Source organism: Salmo salar, chromosome 12 (genome assembly GCF_965601325.2).
Source record: "Salmo salar chromosome 12, fSalSal1, whole genome shotgun sequence".
Lineage (NCBI taxonomy): Eukaryota > Metazoa > Chordata > Actinopteri > Salmoniformes > Salmonidae > Salmo > Salmo salar.
In genome coordinates this window covers 12025001-12048214 of record NC_138302.1, presented here as the reverse complement: position 1 = coordinate 12048214, position 23214 = coordinate 12025001, and the positions used below count along the sequence as shown (strand labels likewise).

At 42.3% G+C, this 23214-nt stretch overlaps 1 protein-coding gene across 1 annotated transcript in view; it reads left to right on the top strand.

Annotated features, from left to right (window-relative positions):
• The window catches only part of LOC106592099 (uncharacterized), a 75053-nt gene that overhangs the window by 29871 nt on the left and 21968 nt on the right, over positions 1–23214 (top strand). The window contains exons 13-43 of the mRNA XM_082958575.1: positions 2149–2205; positions 2398–2451; positions 2624–2677; positions 2784–2837; positions 4400–4453; positions 4631–4684; positions 4768–4812; positions 4952–5005; positions 6861–6905; positions 7015–7068; positions 9740–9784; positions 10467–10520; positions 10756–10800; positions 10949–11002; positions 11394–11438; positions 14496–14657; positions 14874–14927; positions 16166–16219; positions 17588–17632; positions 17736–17789; positions 19792–19836; positions 20070–20123; positions 20286–20339; positions 20518–20571; positions 20655–20762; positions 20939–21028; positions 21293–21346; positions 21506–21613; positions 22454–22561; positions 22648–22701; positions 23182–23214. The exon at positions 23182–23214 is cut by the window's right edge and continues 21 nt beyond it. Coding sequence (XP_082814701.1) covers positions 2149–2205; positions 2398–2451; positions 2624–2677; positions 2784–2837; positions 4400–4453; positions 4631–4684; positions 4768–4812; positions 4952–5005; positions 6861–6905; positions 7015–7068; positions 9740–9784; positions 10467–10520; positions 10756–10800; positions 10949–11002; positions 11394–11438; positions 14496–14657; positions 14874–14927; positions 16166–16219; positions 17588–17632; positions 17736–17789; positions 19792–19836; positions 20070–20123; positions 20286–20339; positions 20518–20571; positions 20655–20762; positions 20939–21028; positions 21293–21346; positions 21506–21613; positions 22454–22561; positions 22648–22701; positions 23182–23214 — 1899 coding nt within the window. The remainder of the gene's footprint in view (positions 1–2148; positions 2206–2397; positions 2452–2623; positions 2678–2783; positions 2838–4399; positions 4454–4630; positions 4685–4767; positions 4813–4951; positions 5006–6860; positions 6906–7014; positions 7069–9739; positions 9785–10466; positions 10521–10755; positions 10801–10948; positions 11003–11393; positions 11439–14495; positions 14658–14873; positions 14928–16165; positions 16220–17587; positions 17633–17735; positions 17790–19791; positions 19837–20069; positions 20124–20285; positions 20340–20517; positions 20572–20654; positions 20763–20938; positions 21029–21292; positions 21347–21505; positions 21614–22453; positions 22562–22647; positions 22702–23181) is intronic.

Below are 23214 nucleotides of genomic sequence, written 5' to 3'. Positions count from 1 at the left end.
TTAACCTCTTGGGGCTAGGTGGGACGCTAGCGTGCCACCCGTGGTGCACTCCATCAACAGCAGGTGCATTTCAAGAGCGGCAAATTTGAATCCAAATAAATGTCAAAATTCAAATTTTTCAAAAATACAACTATGTTACACCATTTGAAAGATAAACATCTCCTTAATCTAACCACGTTTTACGATTTCAAAAAGGTTTTACGGCGAAAGCATAAATTTAGAGTATGTTAGGACAGTACATTTACAAGAGTTGTGTGTAATGTTTTGTCAAGTCAAAGACAGGGTCACCAAAACCATAAAACCAGCTAAAATGATACACTAACCTTTTACAATCTCCATCAGATGACACTCCTAGGACATTATGTTAGACAATGCATGCATTTTTAGTTCTATCAAGTTCATATTTATATACAAAAACAGCGTTTTACTATGGCATTGATGTTGAGGAAATCGTTTCCCTCCAATAACCGGCAGTCAAGTCAGCGTCACAAATTAAATAATTAAAATTAGAAAACATTGGTAAAATATTATATTGTCATTTAAAGAATTATAGATTTACATCTTTTGAACGCAATCAACTTGCCAGATTTAAAAATAACCTTACTGGGAAATCACACTTTGCAATAATCTGAGCACTGTGCCCAGAAAAATACGCGTTGCGATACAGACTAGACGTCATGTTGGGGAGATCTAAAATCGAAAATACTATGTAAATAATCCATTACCTTTGATTCTCTTCATCAGATGTCACTTCCAGGTATCACAGGTCCATAACGAATGTAGTTTTGTTCAAAAAAGCTCATCATTTATGTCCAAAAATCTCCGTCTCGTTAGCACATGATGTAAGCCAGCCGGACTTCTCGTCATGAACGAGGGGAAAAAATATATTTCCGTTCGTTCAAACATGTCAAACGTTGTATAGCATAAATCATTAGGGCCTTTTTTAACCAGAACATGAATAATATTCAAGGTGGACGAATGCATAGCCTTTTATAACGTATTGGAACGAGGGTACCCAACATGAAGTAGCGCGCCAGGTGTCTAATGGGACATCACCGTTCCATGGCTCTTGTTCGGTCAGATCTCCCTCCAGAAGACTCAAAACACTTTGTAAAGGCTGGTGACATCTAGTGGAAGCAATAGGAAGTGCCAAAATATTCCTAAACCCCTGTGTTTTTCAATGGGATAGGTTTAAACTCAATACAACACATCAGGTATCCACTTCCTGTCAGAAAATGTCTCAGGGTTTTGCCTGCCAAATGAGTTCTGTTATACTCACAGACACCATTCAAACAGTTTTGGAAACTTTAGAGTGTTTTCTATCCATATATAATAAGTATATGCATATTCTAGTTACTGGGTAGGATTAGTAACCAGATTAAATCGGGTACATTTTTTTTATCCAGACGTGCAAATGCTGCCCCCTAGACCCAACAGGTTAATAAGAATTAGGCAAAGACTCAGATTCTGCAAAATGTTCGTTGTAGTTAATTCATGAGAGCTCTCCCCTCAACCAAAATTTGAACAGTCTTTATAACCCCCTCTACGCACACACACACACACACACACACACACACACACACACACACACACACACACACACACACACACACACACACACACACACAGACAGGTTTATCACTTTTCTACCAGCCTTGGCAGTTTCTCGCTGTTCCTTTCCTCCCCAGATAAGAGGGACCTTCGAAGGAGCCTCTTTCCTGTTGTCCTTTGTTCTCTCAACTCTCACACCACTACACAGCAACACAATGGTCTAGTCACACATATTATGGAATTATGACTACTAACACATTTCATACAATTATATGATTTCAGGGTGGAATCCTTTAGTCATTACTTTAAACATAGAAATTCCCTTATCAATAACCATACTGTTACAGCAGACCACAGTGATGACCATATGTGACATGAATGTGACCACTGGTACTGTTATATTGTAGGGAACAACCAATGTGTTAGACTTCACTACCATTGAGGAGATCCCAGCCTCCAGGTTTGAGGCAGTTCACAGTTCTCTAACATCTCTCTGTCTCTGTCTCTGTCTCTCTGTCTCTGTCTTTGTCTCTTTCTCTCTCTCTCTCTCTCTCTCTCTCTCTCTCTCTCTCTCTCTCTCTCTCTCTCTCTCCCCAGTTGTCTATGAAGGGACCACCTGGACCACTAGGCCTTATGGGACGTCCTGGACCACTGGTGAGGATACATGTCCATGCCCAGCTGGTGTTAGCATGGTGGCTGACTGTGACCTGTTTTCCTATGAGAAATGCTAACAGTCCACGGTCTTCTAAGAGTTTCTGTTTTGCCTTAATCAAGGTTCTGGTGAAGTAAGGTTGGAGAAAAGCTTGCAAGAGTTCCTGATTTAACTTCTGACCTCTCTGTTTCCAGGGTAACCCGGGTCCTTCGGGGCTGAAGGGAGTAGCCGGGGAGATGGGACCAGCGGTAAGTCATAATGCCATGACGACACATGCATGTCTGATTGGATGACATCTTATGATCAATTGATCTCTCCCTTATGTCTCACTATCTCTCGCTCCCCCCCCCCTCTCTCTCTCTCTCTCTCTCTCTCTCCATCTCTCCCTCTCTCTCCCTCTCTCTCTCTCTCCCCCCACAGGGTCCTAGAGGTATTATGGGCCAAGCAGGAATGAATGGAAAGTCAGGGAAGAGGGTGAGACTCTGTCTGTCTAACAAGACAGTGTACAGATTGACATTTCAAATACTATTTCAGTACGTCACATTCGTATGCAAACAACACCATAACGTGTGTGTTCCAGGGTCGAGCTGGGACGGATGGGAACAGGGGTGCTCCGGGTGAGACCGGTGGAAAGGTGAGAGAGGATAGTACTAGATCAACTCTGATTGGCTCACTGTATCTTATTCTCCATGCTGACTGTACAGTATGTATATAAACCCTATCCATGTCTTATTCTCTATGCTGACTGTACAGTATGTATATAAACCCTATCCATGTCTTATTCTCCATGCTGACTGTACAGTATGTATATAAACCCTATCCATGTCTTATTCTCTATGCTGACTGTACAGTATGTATATAAACCCTATCCATGTCTTATTCTCCATGCTGACTGTACAGTATGTATATAAACCCTATCCATGTCTTATTCTCTATGCTGACTGTACAGTATGTATATAAACCCTATCCATGTCTTATTCTCTATGCTGACTGTACAGTATGTATAAAAACCCTATCCATGTCTTATTCTCTATGCTGACTGTACAGTATGTATATAAACCCTATCCATGTCTTATTCTCTATGCTGACTGTACAGTATGTATATAAACCCTATCCATGTCTTATTCTCTATGCTGACTGTACAGTATGTATATAAACCCTATCCATGTCTTATTCTCTATGCTGACTGTACAGTATGTATATAAACCCTATCCATGTCTTATTCTCTATGCTGACTGTACAGTATGTATATAAACCCTATCCATGTCTTATTCTCTATGCTGACTGTACAGTATGTATAAAAACCCTATCCATGTCTTATTCTCTATGCTGACTGTACAGTATGTATATAAACCCTATCCATGTCTTATTCTCTATGCTGACTGTACAGTATGTATATAAACCCTATCCATGTCTTATTCTCTATGCTGACTGTACAGTATGTATATAAACCCTATCCATGTCTTATTCTCTATGCTGACTGTACAGTATGTATATAAACCCTATCCATGTCTTATTCTCTATGCTGACTGTACAGTATGTATATAAACCCTATCCATGTCTTATTCTCTATGCTGACTGTACAGTATGTATATAAACCCTATCCATGTCTTATTCTCTATGCTGACTGTACAGTATGTATAAAAACCCTATCCATGTCTTATTCTCTATGCTGACTGTACAGTATGTATATAAACCCTATCCATGTCTTATTCTCTATGCTGACTGTACAGTATGTATATAAACCCTATCCATGTCTTATTCTCTATGCTGACTGTACAGTATGTATATAAACCCTATCCATGTCTTATTCTCTATGCTGACTGTACAGTATGTATATAAACCCTATCCATGTCTTATTCTCTATGCTGACTGTACAGTATGTATATAAACCCTATCCATGTCTTATTCTCTATGCTGACTGTACAGTATGTATATAAACCCTATCCATGTCTTATTCTCTATGCTGACTGTACAGTATGTATATAAACCCTATCCATCTCTCCTATGAACGGGATAGTCTGAGGGAATAACCCCCCTTTCTCTATTTCTCTCTGTTCTCTCTGTTCTCTCTCTGTTCTCTCTCTGTTCTCTCTCTCTGTTCTCTCTCTGTTCTCTCTCTCTGTTCTCTCTCTGTTCTCTCTCTCTCTCTCTCTGTTCTCTCTCTGTTCTCTCTCTGTTCTCTCTCTCTCTCAGGGTGACAGGGGTTTTGATGGCTTGCCAGGTCTTCCAGGATACAAGGGACACAGGGTGAGTAACTGTCTGTTTCAACTTTCTATCTTTGATAACGTGACTGTCATGATTATTCTCTTAACCTGTCTTGTGTATGTAATGTCTTCTCTCTCTCTCTCTCCTCCTCTCTCTCTCTCTCTCTCTCTCTCTCTCTCTCTCTCTCTCTCTCTCTCTCTCTCTCTCTCTGTTTATCAGGGGGAGATAGGAAAACCAGGCCCCCACGGTACTGTTGGGGTGTCAGGAGAGAGGGTAAGACGTTTGTGTGTGTATGTGATTTACATATTAATGTGTGTGTGTGTTGCGTGTGTGCATTTATTGTATGTGTATTTTAGGGTTCAGAAGGACAACCAGGACCAAGAGGACAGCCAGGTGATGCTGTGAGTGTTTACGCACGCTCGCAGACACACATACACACACGCACGCACGCTCGCACGCTCGCACACACTGGAAATTGACTATTGATTGGTTATCATTGATTGCTGTGTGATCGTAAAACCTTTGATCTTTGACCACCAGGGTTCCAGAGGGTTAAACGGACCCAGAGGTCACACTGGCCCTACAGGTCAGCCTGTGAGTACCTTTCACCTTTGACCTTATCTCTGACCGTAACCATTCTGACCCTAACTCCAGCATTTTCCCCTCGTCCTAGTCCTCATCCAAGCCTGAGAAAATAGATATCATCCCAAATGGCACCCCATTCCCTATTTGGTGCCTTCTGGACCCTGGTCAAAATGAATGCACTCTGTAGGGAATAAGTAGACTTTTGGGACGCAGTAAAATACTTCATCCTTACTATACTGTAGACCTACAGACTTCATCCTTACTATACTGTAGACCTACAGACTTCATCCTTACTATAATGTAGACCTACAGACTTCATCCTTACTATAATGTAGACCTACAGACTTCATCCTTACTATACTGTAGACCTACAGACTTCATCCTTACTATAATGTAGACCTACAGACTTCATCCTTACTATACTGTAGACCTACAGACTTCATCCTTACTATAATGTAGACCTACAGACTTCATCCTTACTATAATGTAGACCTACAGACTTCATCCTTACTATACTGTAGACCTACAGACTTCATCCTTACTATAATGTAGACCTACAGACTTCATCCTTACTATACTGTAGACCTACAGACTTTATCCTTACTATAATGTAGACCTACAGACTTCATCCTTACTATACTGTAGACCTACAGACTTCATCCTTACTATACTGTAGACCTACAGACTTCATCCTTACTATACTGTAGACCTAAAGACTTCATCCTTACTATACTGTAGACCTACAGACTTCATCCTTACTATACTGTAGACCTAAAGATTTCATCCTTACTATACTGTAGACCTAAAGACTTCATCCTTACTATACTGTAGACCTACAGACTTCATCCTTACTATACTGTAGACCTAAAGACTTCATCCTTACTATACTGTAGACATACAGACTTCATCCTTACTATACTGTAGACCTACAGACTTCATCCTTACTACACTGTAGACCTAAAGATTTCATCCTTACTATACTGTAGACCTACAGACTTCATCCTTACTACACTGTAGACCTAAAGATTTCATCCTTACTACACTGTAGACCTAAAGACTTCATCCTTACTACACTGTAGACCTAAAGACTTCATCCTTACTACACTGTAGACCTAAAGATTTCATCCTTACTACACTGTAGACCTACAGAATTCATCCTTACTATACTGTAGACCTAAAGGCTTTGTAGCTGTAGCTCTAATACTCATTAAAACATGAACCCTGACCTCCACTCCAACCTGTCTCCACTTGCTGCTAACAAACTATTATGGTAATGATACATATGTTAACATTACATTAACATCACATGAAATATGTTAACATCTTATCAGATTAGACGACATTAGGTATGCTTCTGTCTGTCTGCCAATATAACACCTTTCAACATGTTGTCTGTGACCTGCGGGTGTTACATGTTGGTTACACCTGTTCTAACCACACACACGCACGCACGCACGCACACACACACACACACACACACACACACACACACACACAAACACACCTAGCAGAACAACTTCAATGCCTGAAGGTCTCACAGCTTGGTCTGATACCTGGATGTTTACTGCATCTATAAAGCTGTTGTTTCCTGGTGGAAGGAAGCCCTGCCAGCTCCCTCAGTTAGCTACAGCCTCACAGCTTGGTCTGATACCTGGATGTTTACTGGACAGACAGCACTAATGACAATCTAGACTCAGGTTAGTATCTCTTCTTCAAACTTATTTGGTTGATTGACAGTTGTCTCTCTCCCTCTCTCCTCTTTCCCCTGTTTCCCCTTTCCCCTCTCTCCTTTTGCTCCTCTTCTCTTTCCCCCCTCCCCAATCTCCCCTCTTCCCCCCTCTCTGGCCTGTCTCCCCCTCTTCAGGGTATCCGAGGAGTGGATGGAATCCAAGGTTCTAAGGGAAACTTGGTGAGTATGATGACTGAGACGTTCTACAACCCTAACTGTTCACTCTAGAACCCTGTGTTTACATCAACTGGAAGAGTGGTGTCTATGATGTCATTTCCTCTGTCTACAGGGACCTCCGGGGGAGATGGGAGCATCCGGGCAGCAAGGAAACCCTGGGTTGCAGGTACACACACACACACACACACACACACACACACACACACACACACACACACACACACACACACACACACACACACACACACACACACAAACACAAACACAAACACACACACACACACACTAGTGATGTGTGGGTAGACTCATAACCGACAGTCCACCGCGGTTATGTCCCCCACGGTTATGTCCATGAGGCGGGCGGGTTTAGCTTCATGGAACATTGTGTGTATGAAGAGCGGGTGGGTGGTGGGCAGGTTGAATAAAGAGGAAAACAAGTCATATCTATAGGCTCCAGTGGGGTTTTTTCTGTCATTATTTCTATCTGTTAGTGTGGAGTCTCAGACTCAGCTATAGGGCCCATCTGTAACGCCCCAGATACACACCACTGAGACAGAAAGGACCACGACGGAGTTGAATTCAACAAGAGAAAAGCTGTGACGTGGATAGTTGAAAATAAATATAACAGAGGACCAGAACAGTAGTGTAATGTTTAGGGAGGATTTGGTGAAGTGGTTAAAAGAGGATGATGGCACGTCAAGGGAGCTGTACTGTTCAGATGGGTTAAATGGAATAGTATCTGGACACCAACTGTAGGTCTATAACCTCTCACATAGTCTAGTATAATATTAACTGTAGGTTTATAACCTCTCACATAGTCTAGTATAATATTAACTGTAGGTTTATAACCTCTCACATAGTCTGGTATAATATTAACTGTAGGTTTATAACCTCTCACATAGTCTAATATAATATTAACTGTAGGTTTATAACCTCTCACATAGTCTATAACCTCTCACATAGTCTAATATCATATTATCTGTAGGTCTATAACCTCTCACATAGTCTAATATCATATTATCTGTAGGTCTATAACCTCTCACATAGTCTAATATCATATTATCTGTAGGTTTATAACCTCTCACATAGTCTATAACCTCTCATATAGTCTAATATCATATTATCTGTAGGTCTATAACCTCTCACATAGTCTAATATCATATTAACTGTAGGTTTATAACCTCTCACATAGTCTATTACCTCTCACATAGTCTAATATCATATTATCTGTAGGTCTATAACCTCTCACATAGTCTAATATCATATTATCTGTAGGTTTATAACCTCTCACATAGTATAATATCATATTATCTGTAGGTTTATAACCTCTCACATAGTCTATAACCTCTCACATAGTCTCATATCATATTATCTGTAGGTTTATAACCTCTCACATAGCCTAATACAATATGAACTCCTACGGAATTAAGCATTTCTTGCAGTAAAATGAAACGCCAAATGTACATTTTGACTTGGAAACAGGAGTGGAGAAATATTATTTATGTATTTCGGCATCTTGAGAGAGTGAATGAGCGACCGTCTTTAAAGGTGGCAGTGTTGTCTTTATCAGCATCATAAAAACAGATCGTTTTTCAACCACATAAAATATGCATCCAACCCAAACTACAATCTTATCAAAAACATGTTGGGTCTTTTTAACAGCTTTTCATTTTCTTAAAACCCGTTAAACTGATTTCATTTGGAAATTTTGCGCAGACAATCTTTCCCGTTTTGTTTAAAGTTAGCATATTTTCTCCCCGGTCCCTAAATGTCTTTGCTGCACGAGACAAGCAGAGATGAAATAGGAAAGAGATAACAAACTTTACCAATGTCAACTAGATTGAAACATTCATTCTATTGATTAATGACATTATGGTGAGCAAGGGTTTATTAGTCTTTTAGGGCAGGCACACCCTTCTCGTTAACCTGTGGTAAGTTATTCACAATTTTTGATGAACAAATAAGTTTTTTTTCTGTAAGATGTTAAATAAAGAGAAAAATTATTGATTATTATTATTATTTTTATTATTGTATATTTGTATTTGTGCCCTGGTCCTATAAGAGCTCTTTGTCACTTCCCACAAGCCGGGTTGTGACAAAAACTCACACTCATTCTTATCTTTAATAAATGTATCGTATAGTGTGTGTGTGGCAGGCTTACAATGATGCTAAAAAACTACATTTGAGAGTGCACTGACCCTGGTGCTAGAGGGGGTACAGCTGGAGGTTGAATGTTTGAAGGGGTACGGGACTATATACAGTTTTAGAGGGGGTACAGCTGGAGGTTTGAATGTTTGAAGGGGTACGGGACTATAAAAAGTTTTAGAGGGGGTACAGCTGGAGGTTGAATGTTTGAAGGGGTACGGGACTATATACAGTTTTAGAGGGGGTACAGCTGGAGGTTTGAATGTTTGAAGGGGTACGGGACTATAAAAGTTTTAGAGGGGGTACAGCTGGAGGTTGAATGTTTGAAGGGCTACGGGACTATACAAAGTTTGGGAACCACTGGTCTAGGACAACAAGTAATGACAGAAGAGAAGCTGCATGTATCTAAGTATAGACCCAAGTTGACTAACAAATAGCCAAAATGTTGTAAATGATAAGCAGAAAAATAAGCCTGTCTAAAAAGGTCTGTCAACATTTTTTGACGCCATCTCTGACTGTACAGTGCATTTTCTATATTGGCAGGTTAGGGTCAGGTTCGCTTTATCACATGTAGTCAGGCTGTGGCGAATGGGTAATTAGCAGGCGGGGTGAACAAACAGCATCTGACCTGCACTTCAGTAACACCCACGCCGACACACTCTTAACTCCCTCTCTCTGTCTGTCTCTAACAGGGTTTTCCTGGTCCTCAGGGCCTGGTAGGCTTGCCAGGAGTTAAGGTAGGACTGTCCTAAATATGTTGTCAACATATACTACATATTAAACATGTCAAAGTTAAGGTAGGACTGTCCTACCATATTAAACATGTCAAAGTTAGGGTAGGACTGTCCTACCATATTAAACATGTCAAAGTTAAGGTAGGACTGTCCAACCATATTAAACATGTCAAAGTTAAGGTAGGATTGTCCTACCATATTAAACATGTCAAAGTTAGGGTAGGACTGTCCTACCATATTAAACATGTCAATGTTAAGGTAGGACTGTCCAACCATATTAAACATGTCAAAGTTAAGGTAGGACTGTCCTACCATATTAAACATGTCAAAGTTAAGGTAGGACTGTCCTACCATATTAAACATGTCAAAGTTAAGGTAGGACTGTCCTACCATATTAAACATGTCAAAGTTAAGGTAGGACTGTCCTACCATATTAAACATGTCAAAGTTAAGGTAGGACTGTCCTACCATATTAAACATGTCAAAGTTAAGGTAGGACTGTCCCAAGCATGTTGTCAACATATACTGCATATTAAACATGTCAAAGTTAAGGGGTAGGTTGTGATTAAAACATGCCAACACATATACACATATACTTTATATGACATATTCCATATGATATGATGAGATATGTAAAAATAAAGGTGTAGGTTGTAATTAAAATCACCCATGCTTTTTCTCTCAGGGGCCCCAAGGGAAGAAAGGGTTGCAGGGACTACCTGGGAATGATGGACCTACCGTGAGTACTGCATACACACACACTAACACACACACACACACACACACACACACACACACACACACACACACACACACACACACACACACACACACATGCTAGCACACACACACACGCTAACACACACACACACACACGCTAACACACACACACATGCTAACACACTTGCACACTCACATACACATACACACACATATTCGCTCTCATCCATATTATCTTGTCCTCATGTCTACAGGGTCACCCAGGGAGAGAGGGGACTCCAGGAGAGAAGGGACTACCAGTAAGTCTACCTGTGGTGTGTGTGTGTGTGTGTGTGTGTGTGTGTGTGTGTGTGTGTGTGTGTGTGTGTGTGTGTGTGTGTGTGTGTGTGTGTGTGTGTGTGTGTGGTGTGTGTGATGTTACTGACGTGTCTCTGTGTGTGTGTATAGGGCCCACCAGGAGTCCAGGGGCCTATAGGATATCCAGGATCAAGAGGAGTGAAGGTACATTCTAAATCTATGTGTTCCATTCTGTTTGTTCTGATTCTCAGTGTCTGGGTTCCATTGTATGTGTGTGTTCTCTGTCTCAGGGTTCCATTGTAAGTGTGTGTTCTCTGTCTCTGGGTTCCATTGTAAGTGTGTGTTCTCTGTCTCTGGGTTCCATTGTATGTGTGTGTTCTCTGTCTCAGGGTTCCATTGTAAGTGTGTGTTCTCTGTCTCTGGGTTCCATTGTAAGTGTGTGTTCTCTGTCTCTGGGTTCCATTGTAAGTGTGTGTTCTCTGTCTCTGGGTTCCATTGTAAGTGTGTGTTCTCTGTCTCTGGGTTCCATTGTAAGTGTGTGTTCTCTGTCTCTGGGTTCCATTGTAAGTGTGTGTTCTCTGTCTCTGTGCCACAGGGAGCGGACGGAATTAGAGGAATGAAGGGAAGCAAAGGGGAGAAGGTGAGAGGCACAGCTCTACCCTGAGATATCTCTGTGTTTTACACAGCTCTACCCTGAGATATCTCTGTGTTTTACACAGCTCTACCCTGAGATATCTCTGTGTTTTACACAGCTCTACCCTGAGTTATCTCTGTGTTTTACACAGCTCTACCCTGAGGTATCTCTGTGTTTTACACAGCTCTACCCTGAGATATCTCTGTGTTTTTCACAGCTCTACCCTGAGATATCTCCGTGTTTTACACAGCTCTACCCTGAGATATCTCTGTGTTTTACACAGCTCTACCCTGAGTTATCCCTGGTTTTACACAGCTCTACCCTGAGTTATCTCTGTGTTTTTCACAGCTCTACCCTGAGATATCTCTGTTTTTTACACAGCTCTACCCTGAGTTATCTCAGTGTTTTTCACAGCTCTACCCTGAGATATCTCTGTGTTTTACACAGCTCTACCCTGAGTTATCCCTGGTTTTACACAGCTCTACCCTAAGATATCTCTGTGTTTTACACAGCTCTACCCTGAGTTATCTCAGTGTTTTTCACAGCTCTACCCTGAGATATCTCTGTGTTTTACACAGCTCTACCCTGAGATATCTCTGTGTTTTACACAGCTCTACCCTGAGTTATCTCAGTGTTTTTCACAGCTCTACCCTGAGATATCTCTGTGTTTTACACAGCTCTACCCTGAGTTATCCCTGGTTTTACACAGCTCTACCCTGAGTTATCCCTGGTTTTACACAGCTCTACCCTGAGTTATCCCTGGTTTTACACAGCTCTACCCTGAGTTATCCCTGGTTTTACACAGCTCTACTCTGAGTTATCTCAATCTTTTACAAATCAAATCAAACTTTATTTGTCACATGTGCAGAATACAACAGGTGTAGATCTTACAGTGAAATGCTTACTTACAAGCCCTTAACCAACAATGCAGTTTTAAGAAAATCACAAAAAAAGTATGAGATAAGAACAAATAATTAAAGAGCAGCAGTAAATAACAATAGTGGAGCTATAAACAGGGGTACCGGTACAGAGTCAATGTGCGGGGGCACCGGTGTCGAGGTAATATGTACATGTAGGTAGAGTTATTAAAGTGACTATGCATAGATAATAACAGAGAGTAGCAGCAGCGTGAGGGGGGGGGGGGGGGGGGGGGGGCAATGCAAATAGTCTGGGTAGCCATTTGATTAGTTGTTCAGGAGTCCTATGGCTTGGGGGTAGAAGCTGTTTAGAAGCCTCTTGGACTTAGACTTGGCACTCTGGTACCGCTTGCCGTGCGATAACAGAGAGAACAGTCTATGACTAGGGTGGCTGGAGTCTTTGACCATTTTTAGGGCCTTCCTCTGACACCGCCTAGTATAGAGGTCCTGGATGGCAGGAAGCTTGGCCCCAGTAATGTACTGGGCCTCACGCACTACCCTCTGTATTGCCTTGTAGTCGGACGCCGAGCAGTTGCCATTCCAGGCAGTGATGCAACCCGTCAGGATGCTCTCGATGGTGCAGCTGTAGAACCTTTTGAGGATCTCAGGACCCATGCCAAATGTTTTCAGTCTCCTGAGGGGGAATAGGTTTTGTTGTGTCCTCTTCACGACTGTCTTGGTGTGCTTTGACCATGTTAGTTTGTTTGTGATGTGGACGCCAAGGAACTTGAAGCTCTCAACCTGCTCCACTACAGCCCCGTCGATGAGAATGGGGGCGTGCTCGGTCCTCCTTTTCCTGTTGTCCACAATCATCTAATTTGTCTTGATCACGTTGAGGGACAGGTTGTTGTCCTGGCACCACACGGTCAGGTCTCTGACCTCCTCCCTATAGGCTGTCTCGTCTTTGTCGGTGATCAGGCCTACCACTGTTGTGTCATCAGCAAACTTAATGATGGTGTTGGAGTCGTGCCTGGTCGTGCAGTCATGAGTGAACAGGGAGTACAGGAGGGGACTGAGCACACACCCCTTAGGGGCCCCTGTATTGAGGATCAGTGTGGCGGATGTGTTGTTATCTACCCTTACCACCTGGGGGCGGCCCGTCAGGGAGTCCAGGATCCAGTTGCAGAGGGAGGTGTTTAGTCCCAGGGTCCTTAGCTAAGTGGGCACTATGGTGTTGAACGTTGAGCTGTAGTCAATGAATAGCATTCTCACATAGGTGTTCCTTTTGTCCAGGTGTGAAAGGGCAGTGTGGAGTGCAATAGAGATTGCATCACCTGTGGATCTGTTGGGGCGGTATGCAAATTGGAGTGGGTCTAGGGTTTCTGGGATTATGGTGTTGATGTGAGCCATGACCAGCCTTTCGAAGCATTTCATGGCTACAGACGTGAGTGCTACGGGTCGGTAGTCATTTAGGCAGGTTACCTTGGTGTTCTTGGGCACAGGGACTATGGTGGTCTGCTTGAAACATGTTGGTATTACAGACTCAGACATGGAGAGGTGGAAAATGTCTGTGAAGACACTTGTCAATTGTTCAGCACATGCTCACAACTCTTCCCCTGAGTTATCTCTGTGTTTTACCCAGCTCTACCCCGAGTTAACCTTGGTTTTACACAGCACTAGCCTGAGTTAACCTTGGTTTTACACAGCACTAGCCTGCATTATCTCTGTTTTACACAGCTCTACCCCTGAGTTATCTCTGTGTTTTACACAGCACTACCCTGAGTTAACCTTGGTTTTACACAGCACTAGCCTGCATTATCTCTGTTTTACACAGCTCTACCCCTGAGTTATATCTGTGTTTTACACAGCACTACACTGCATTATCTCTGTGTTGTACCCAGCTCTACCCCGAGTTAACCTTGGTTTTACACAGCACTACCCTGCATTATCTCTGTGTTGTACCCAGCTCTACCCTGAGTTAACCTTGGTTTTACACAGCACTAGCCTGCATTATCTCTGTTTTACCCAGCTCTACCCCGAGTTAACCTTGGTTTTACACAGCACTACCCTGCATTATTTCTGTGTTGTACCCAGCTCTACCCCGAGTTAACCTTGGTTTTACACAGCACTACCCTGCATTATCTCTGTGTTTTACACAGCACTACTCTGAATTATCTCTGTGTTTCTGATCTGTTCTGGGTTGTAGGGTGAGGATGGGTTCCCCGGCTCTAAGGGAGAGATGGGGCTGAAAGGTGACGGGGGTGATAACGGGGTCCCAGGGTCAAGGGGAGAGGATGGTCCTGAAGGACCTAAAGGACAGGCTGGACCCCTGGGGGAGGCTGGAGCCGTGGGCATCGCTGGAGAAAAGGTAGGTGGTACACAGATGGGCTGTGTGTGTGTGTGTGTGTGTGAGGAAGGAGGTTGGGGGAGCGTGTTTGAATACGATTTTGAACCACTGTTGTCTGCGCTAGCCCACTGAGCTAAAGCCTAGGCATTACCTTGTATCAAAAAGTTATATGAAGTCAACATTTCCAGAAGACTCAATCTTCTCTGCTTCTATTCTCCTCCTCTCTCTCTCTTTCAGGGTAAACTGGGAGTTCCAGGGTTGCCGGGGTATCCGGGACAAAAAGGACCTAAGGTGAGAGGAGTAAATATAGCAAGTAAACAAATAAACATATTAGTTAACACAGAGAAGGCTAACACAGTGTTTGAACGTAGCAGCAACACAGAGAAGGCTAACACATTGTTTGAACGTAGCAGCAACACAGAGAAGGCTAACACATTGTTTGAACGTAGCAGCAACACAGAGAAGGCTAACACAGTGTTTGAACGTAGCAGCAACACAGAGAAGGCTAACACATTGTTTGAACGTAGCAGCAACACAGAGAAGGCTAACACAGTGTTTGAACGTAGCAGCAACACAGAGAAGGCTAACACATTGTTTGAACGTAGCAGCAACACAGAGAAGGCTAACACATTGTTTGAACGTAGCAGTAACACAGAGAAGGCTAACACAGTGTTTGAACGTAGCAGCAACACAGAGAAGGCTAACACATTGTTTGAACGTAGCAGCAACACAGAGAAGGCTAACACATTGTTTGAACGTAGCAGTAACACAGAGAAGGCTAACACATTGTTTGAACATAGCAGTAACACAGAGAAGGCTAACACATTGTTTGAACGTAGCAGTAACACAGAGAAGGCTAACACATTGTTTGAACGTAGCAGTAACACAGAGAAGGCTAACACATTGTTTGAACGTAGCAGTAACACAGAGAAGGCTAACACATTGTTTGAACATAGCAGTAACACAGAGAAGGCTAACACATTGTTTGAACGTAGCAGTAACACAGAGAAGGCTAACACATTGTTTGAACGTAGCAGCAACACAGAGAAGGCTAACACATTGTTTGAACGTAGCAGTAACACAGAGAAGGCTAACACATTGTTTGAACATAGCAGTAACACAGAGAAGGCTAACACATTGTTTGAACGTAGCAGTAACACAGAGAAGGCTAACACATTGTTTGAACGTAGCAGCAACACAGAGAAGGCTAACACATTGTTTGAACGTAGCAGTAACACAGAGAAGGCTAACACATTGTTTGAACGTAGCAGCAACACAGAGAAGGCTAACACATTGTTTGAACGTAGCAGCAACACAGAGAAGGCTAACACATTGTTTGAACGTAGCAGCAACACAGAGAAGGCTAACACATTGTTTGAACGTAGCAGCAACACAGAGAAGGCTAACACATTGTTTGAACGTAGCAGTAACACAGAGAAGGCTAACACATTGTTTGAACGTAGCAGCAACACAGAGAAGGCTAACACATTGTTTGAACGTAGCAGTAATGTTTCTGTGTGTTTCAACAGGGCACGGATGGTTTTCCTGGATCTATTGGAGTGTTGGGAGAGAAGGGGAAGAGGGTGAGTAGTAGAGGGAGGCTTTACCATAGGGGGTGTTCATACATTCAATCTGGAGTGTCAGAGTGCGCTCTGGACGTTCCTAAATTCAGAGCGTTGTCAGATTGTCCGTTCATAAATTCAGAGTGTTTCGCTCTAGGAGCGTTCATAGGGCACACTGGCAGATCTGGCCGGAGAGTAGGGTTGATCCGAGCATTCTGACCTCACAACCTTAGCTAGCTGGCCAACGTTGGCTGGCTTACTTTCTACTTTCAGACACAAATGAGAGAACACCTCACTCTGACCATTTTACTCGACAGCAGAGCTGGTTAGGCTGTTTTCATGTTATCCAGAGCATTGGTGACTGTAACGGTGCTACTGGCAACAATTTAATTATGCTTTTTTGACAACATTTACTGACACGGGTGTTGGGTGTTGAGTGTTCATAAAATCATCAGTTATTCTGCGCTCTGGCACACTCGGACGACAGTGCTCTGAAATAGGAGTAGATAGCCAGATTGAATTTACCAACGCACCCATATATAGATATTCATAACATAGAGATCCTATATGTAATTCTATGCCATACGGGCCCTGCCAGACATGGACAATATTTATCAATATTTATTGTATTTATATTGTGTTTCTACTTTCATCAAGTCGGTACTTTAGAAAACACAAACAAAGTATATTGTCAAGTACAGTATATTGTCAAGTACAGAATATTGTCAAGTACAGTATTGTCAGATACAGTATACATTATATTGTCAGGTACAGTATATTGTCATTTACAGTATTTTGTCAAGTAAAGTATATTGTCAGGTACAGTATATTGTCAGGTACGGTATATTGTCAAGTACAGTATATTGCCAGGTACAGTATACAGTATATTGTCAAGTACAGTATATTGTCAAGTACAGTATACAGTATATTGTCATGTACAGTATATTGTCAAGTACAGTATATTATCAGGTACAGTATATTGTCAAGTATACAGTATATTGCCAGGTACATTATATTGCTATTTAAAGTATATTGTCAGGTACAGTATATTGTCAGGTACGGTATATTGTCAAGTACAGTATATTATCAGGTATGTATTATGGTCAAGTACAGTATTTTGTCAAGTACAGTATTTTGTCAAGTACAGTATTTTGTCAACTACAGTATATTGTGAAGTACAGTATATTGTCAAGTACAGTATATTGTCGAGTACAGTATTTTGTCAAGTACAGTATATTGTCAAGTGCAGTATTTTGTCAGGTACAGTTTATTGTCAAGTACAGTATATTGAAAATATTGACATGTTGTTAATACATGAGTGGTGTATCCGTGGTAATGGGCTGTATGGTGTACCCATGGTAACGGTCTGTCCTGTTTTCTCTTCCACAGGGCCCTGGGGGGGAAGCAGGCAGTGCAGGACAGAGGGGTCCTAATGTGAGTACTGTCTGTGTGTGTACATATGTGTGTGCGTGCGTGTGTGTGTGTGTCTGCTTATGTGTGTTTATCTATGTGTGTAATACTGTTGTTTTTCCTGCAGGGGGTGCGTGGGGGCCGGGGTGCCAAGGGACCAACAGGGAAGACAGGGGGAAAGGTCAGAGTTCAATCCATTCTAATCATTATGAGGTCATCATAAACTCTCTATCCAGCAGTAATAGCCAGAACACAGTATGCATCCCAAATTGCACCCTAAAAAGTAGAGCACTACACAGATAATAGGGTGCCTTTGGTAAGGGTACCCTAATCCCTTTATAGTGCACTATTTTTGATTAGTGCACTACATAGAGAATAGGATGCCATTTGGAGCATAACCTCAGTCTCACGCACACTGATTAATATTATAGTATATAGTATAGTACTATATAAGTTAATAGTATATAGTTTATAGTACAGTATAAGGTAAAGTATTCTATAACTTAATCATATAATGTATATTATGGTATTCTATAAGATAATATATAATATATATTATTCTATAAGTTAATAGTATATATATAGTATTATATAAGATAATAGTATAGTATACAGTATAGTATTCTATAAGATAATAGTATAATGTATAGTATTCTATAATTGAATACAGTGCATTCGGAAAGTATTCAGACCTCTTAACTTTTTCCACATTTTCTTACAGCCTTATTCTAAAATGAATTAAATGTTTTTTCCCCTCTCTCATCAATCTAAACACAATACCCCATAATGACATCACAATACCCCATAATGACATCACAATACCCCATAATGACAAAGCAAAAACAGGTTTTTAGACATTTTAGAAAATAACATTTAAAAAAGGATCTCTCTGTACTTTGCTCCGTTCATCTTTCCCTCGATCCTGACTAGTCTCCCAGTCCCTGGCACTAAAAAACATTCCCACAGTATGATGCTGCCACCACCATGTTTCACTGTAGTGTGATGGTGCCAGGTTTCTTCCAGACGTCACGCTTGGCATTCAGGCCAAAGATTTCAATCTTGGTTTCATCAGACCAGAGAATCTTGTTTCTGATTTATCTGAGAGTCTTTAGGTGCCTTTTGGCAAACTCCAAGCAGGATGTCATGTGCCCTTTACTGAGGAGTGGCTTCCGTCTGGTGACGATCGGGTTCTTGATCACCTCCCTGAACAAGGTCCTTCTTCCCTGATTGCTCAGTTTGGCCGGGCGGACAGCTCTTGGAAGAATCTTGGTGATTCCAAACTTCCATTTTAAAATGATGGAAGCCACTGGTCTTTGGGACCTTCAATGCTGCAGAAATGTTTTGGTGTCCTTCCCCAGATCTGTGCCTCGACACAATCCTGTCTTGGAGCTCTACGGACAATTCCTTCAACCTCATGGCTTGGTTTTTGCTCTGACATGCACTGTCAACTGTGGGACCTTATATAGACAGCTGTGTGCTTTTCCAAATCATGTCCAATCAATTGAATTTACCACAGGTGGACTCCAATCAAGTTGAAAAGACATCTCAATGATGATCAATGGAAACAGGATGCACCTGAGCTCAATTTCGAGTCTCATCGCAAAGGGTCTGAATACTTATGTAAATACATAGATTTTTATATTTTATTTGTATACATTTTCAAACATCTCTCAAAACCTGTTGTCGCTTTATATTATGCGGGATTGTGTGTAGATTGTTGAGGATTTTTATTTTAAATCCATTTTAGAATAAGGCAGTAACGTAACAAAATGTGGAATAAGTCACGGGATCTGAATATGTACAGGCACTGTACATATATATTTATATTCTGGACTCTGACATTGCTCGTCCTAATATTTCTAGATTTCTTGATTCCATTCTTTAACTTTTTAGGTTTGCGTGTATTGTTGTGTATTGTTAGATATTACTGCACTGTTGGAGCTAGGAACATAAGCAATTCGCTACACCCACAAGAATATTTACTAAATATGTCTATTTAAAAAATATATATTTTAACTTTATTTAACCTTTATTTAACTAGGCAAGTCAGTTAAGAACAAATTCTTCTTTTCAATGACGGCCTAGGAACAGTGGGTTAACTGCCTTGTTCAGGGGCAGAATGACAGATTTGCGACCAATACAATTGTTTTTGACTTGTCTGTTTTCCATGCTGTCTGTCACAGGGCTCCTCTGGACATGATGGACCTCATGGACCAACTGGAGACAGGGTAAGGACAGGAACATCATGGTTCATTGATCGGTTTATTGATTGATTGGTTATTTAGTTGATTGGCTGATTTGTTAATTAGTACATTTGTTGATTGGTTGTGTAAGTGTTTGATTGGTTGATTTGTTAATTGGCTAACTGGCTAATTGCTTAATTGGTTGAATACGTGTTTGATTGGTTGGATAAGTGTTTGACGAATTAATTGATTGATTGATTAATTTATGTGTTGTCTAGGGGCCTCAAGGGCCACAAGGACGGAACGGGGAATCAGGACCCAAGGGACCCAACGTGAGTGACACACACACACACACACACACACACACACACACACACACACACACACACACACACACACAAAAGAGTACTATTGAGGACACTCAGTTCTGCTGTCATTGTAGTGTAACAGGATGTTGAACTGTGTGACTGTGATGTCCCTTCCTGTGTGTGTAGGGTCCAGCGGGGAAAGATGGACTTCCGGGTCACCCAGGTCAGAGAGGGGAACCGGTGAGTAGAGGTTAGAGGTCACAAGAAGTTAGCTAGATATACCTATCCATCCACTAATGTCTCTCTCTTCTCTTTCTCTTGCTCTCTCTCTCTCCCTCCCCCTCTTTCCTCCTTATCTCTCTCTCTCGCTCTCTCTCTCTCTCTCTCTCTCTCTCTCTCTCTCTCTCTCTCTCTCCAGGGTTTCCAAGGAAAGACAGGACCCCCAGGTCCAGGAGGTGTTGTGGGGCCACAGGTGAGTCTGATTGGTTGCTATGTGTGTTCTCTCTAACCTGATTGGTCTGTTTGTGTTCTCTCTAACCTGATTGGTTGCTGCAGGGTAAATCAGGTGAGACCGGGTCATTGGGAGACAGAGGTCACCCCGGGTCACCTGGCGTACCGGGAGAGCAGGGCTTACCTGGCGCTGCCGGGAAGGAGGGAGCTAAGGTAATTCTTCATCATCGTAATCATCATCATAATCATCACAATCATCATCATTGTTTTCACCCCGATAATCACCATTACCAGTCATTACAAGAATCATCTTCACTGGTTAGTTAAATTGACCTCATGAGCATTCCACCAATCAGAGCTGTTGTTGTTGTTGTTGTTGTTGTTTCCAGGGCGACCCGGGTACAGGAGGGACTTCTGGGAAAGCTGGTCCTCCAGGACTCAGGGGCTTCAGAGGCAGCAGAGGGGCAGCCGGGGGCATGGTAACACACAGACAGACAGACAGACAGACAGACAGACAGACAGACAGACAGACAGACAGACAGACAGACAGACAGACAGACAGACAGACAGACAGACAGACAGACAGACAGACAGACAGACAGACAGACAGACAGACAGACAGACAGACAGACAGACAGACAGACAGACAGACAGACAGACAGACAGACAGACAGACAGACAGACACACTGACACACTGACACACTGATCCTGTGATGGTGTGATAGCAGTGTGTTCTCCCTAGGGTCCTTCTGGTCTGAAAGGAGGTGAAGGACCAGTCGGAGCAGCAGGAGCTATAGTGAGTCCTCTCTCCTCTCCTTCTACTTTTGTCCTCTCTCTATTCCTCACTTCCTCTCTCTCCATCTTCCCTGCCAACACAGACCCCAGACAGACAGTGTGAAGATGTATAATGCACATATGTATATCGCCACCCCCCTCCCCCTCTCTCTCTCTGCAGGGGGCCGGTGGTGAGAGGGGTCCTTCAGGGTCAGCCGGTGCCATTGGTCAGCCTGGGAGGGCAGGGGCTGTGGGTGGACCTGGACCAATGGGAGAGAAGGGGGAACCGGTAGGTACTGTAAAGGTGTTCCGTATTCTGAGTTCTGAGTTCCGTATTCTGAGTTCTGAGTTCCGTATTCTGAGTTCTGAGTTCCGTATTCTGAGTTCTGAGTTTCGTATTCTGAGTTCTGAGTTCCATATTCTGAGTTCCGTATTCTGAGTTCCATATTCTGTGTTCCATATTCTGAGTTCTGAGTTCCGTATTCTGAGTTCTGTGTTCCATATTCTGAGTTCCATATTCTGAGTTCTGTGTTCCATATTCTGAGTTCTGAGTTCCGTATTCTGAGTTCTGAGTTCCGTATTCTGAGTTCTGAGTTCCGTATTCTGAGTTCTGAGTTCCGTATTCTGAGTTCCGTATTCTGAGTTCTGAGTTCCGTATTCTGAGTTCTGAGTTCCGTATTCTGAGTTCTGAGTTCCGTATTCTGAGTTCTGAGTTCCGTATTCTGAGTTCCGTATTCTGAGTTCCATATTCTGTGTTCCATATTCTGAGTTCTGAGTTCCGTATTCTGAGTTCCATATTCTGTGTTCCATATTCTGAGTTCTGAGTTCCGTATTCTGAGTTCTGTGTTCCGTATTCTGAGTTTTGAGTTCCATATTTTTGAGTTCTGAGTTCCATATTCTGAGTTCTGTGTTCCATATTCTGAGTTCTGAGTTCCGTATTCTGAGTTCTGAGTTCCATATTCTGAGATCTGTGTTCCATATTTTGAGTTCTGAGTTCCGTATTCTGAGTTCTGAGTTCCGTACTCTGAGTTCTACATTTCATATTGTGAGTTCTGTGTTCTGAGACCCTATTGTTCCAGAGTTGTGTGTAGGTAATGTAACTGTCTGTCTGTGTGTTGTGTTGTCCCAGGGAGGGGCGGGCCCCATCGGACCATCAGGACAGGATGGAGACCAGGGACCTCTAGGACTACCTGGAGCTGCTGGCCCTGCAGGACCCCCAGGAGAGGATGGGGATAAGGTAACATGGCCCTGTCCCTGAGTGTGTTGTTGTTGTTGTTGTTGTTGTTGTGTGTATCTGAAGGCATTTATTGTGTGTGTGTGTAGGGAGAGACTGGAGGACCAGGGCAAAAGGGCAGCAAAGGAGACAAAGGAGAATCAGTGAGTCTACTGAGATAATTACTACACCAAATCTACACCAATATTACACTAATACAGTACTACACCAATACTACACCAGTACTACACCAATACTACCCTAATACTACACTAATACTAAATGAATACTACCCTAATACTACCCCGATACTACACAAGTACCGCATAATACTACACTAATACTACCACAAGACTACACTAATACTGCACCAATACTGCACCAATACTACCCTCACACTAATACTAAACCAATATTACCCTAATAATACCCTAATACTACACAGGTACTAAATAATACTCCGCTAACACTACCACACGACTACACTAATACTGCACCAATACTGCACCAATACTACACCAATACTGCACCAATACTACACTAATACTACACTAATACCAAATATTAAACCATTTAGTCTAATGAACCTTGTTATAGCCTGTTATCTACCCAGTAACTAACTAATATTGTCTGTGTCTCTATAGGGCCCCCCAGGACCAACCGGTGGCCAGGGGCCG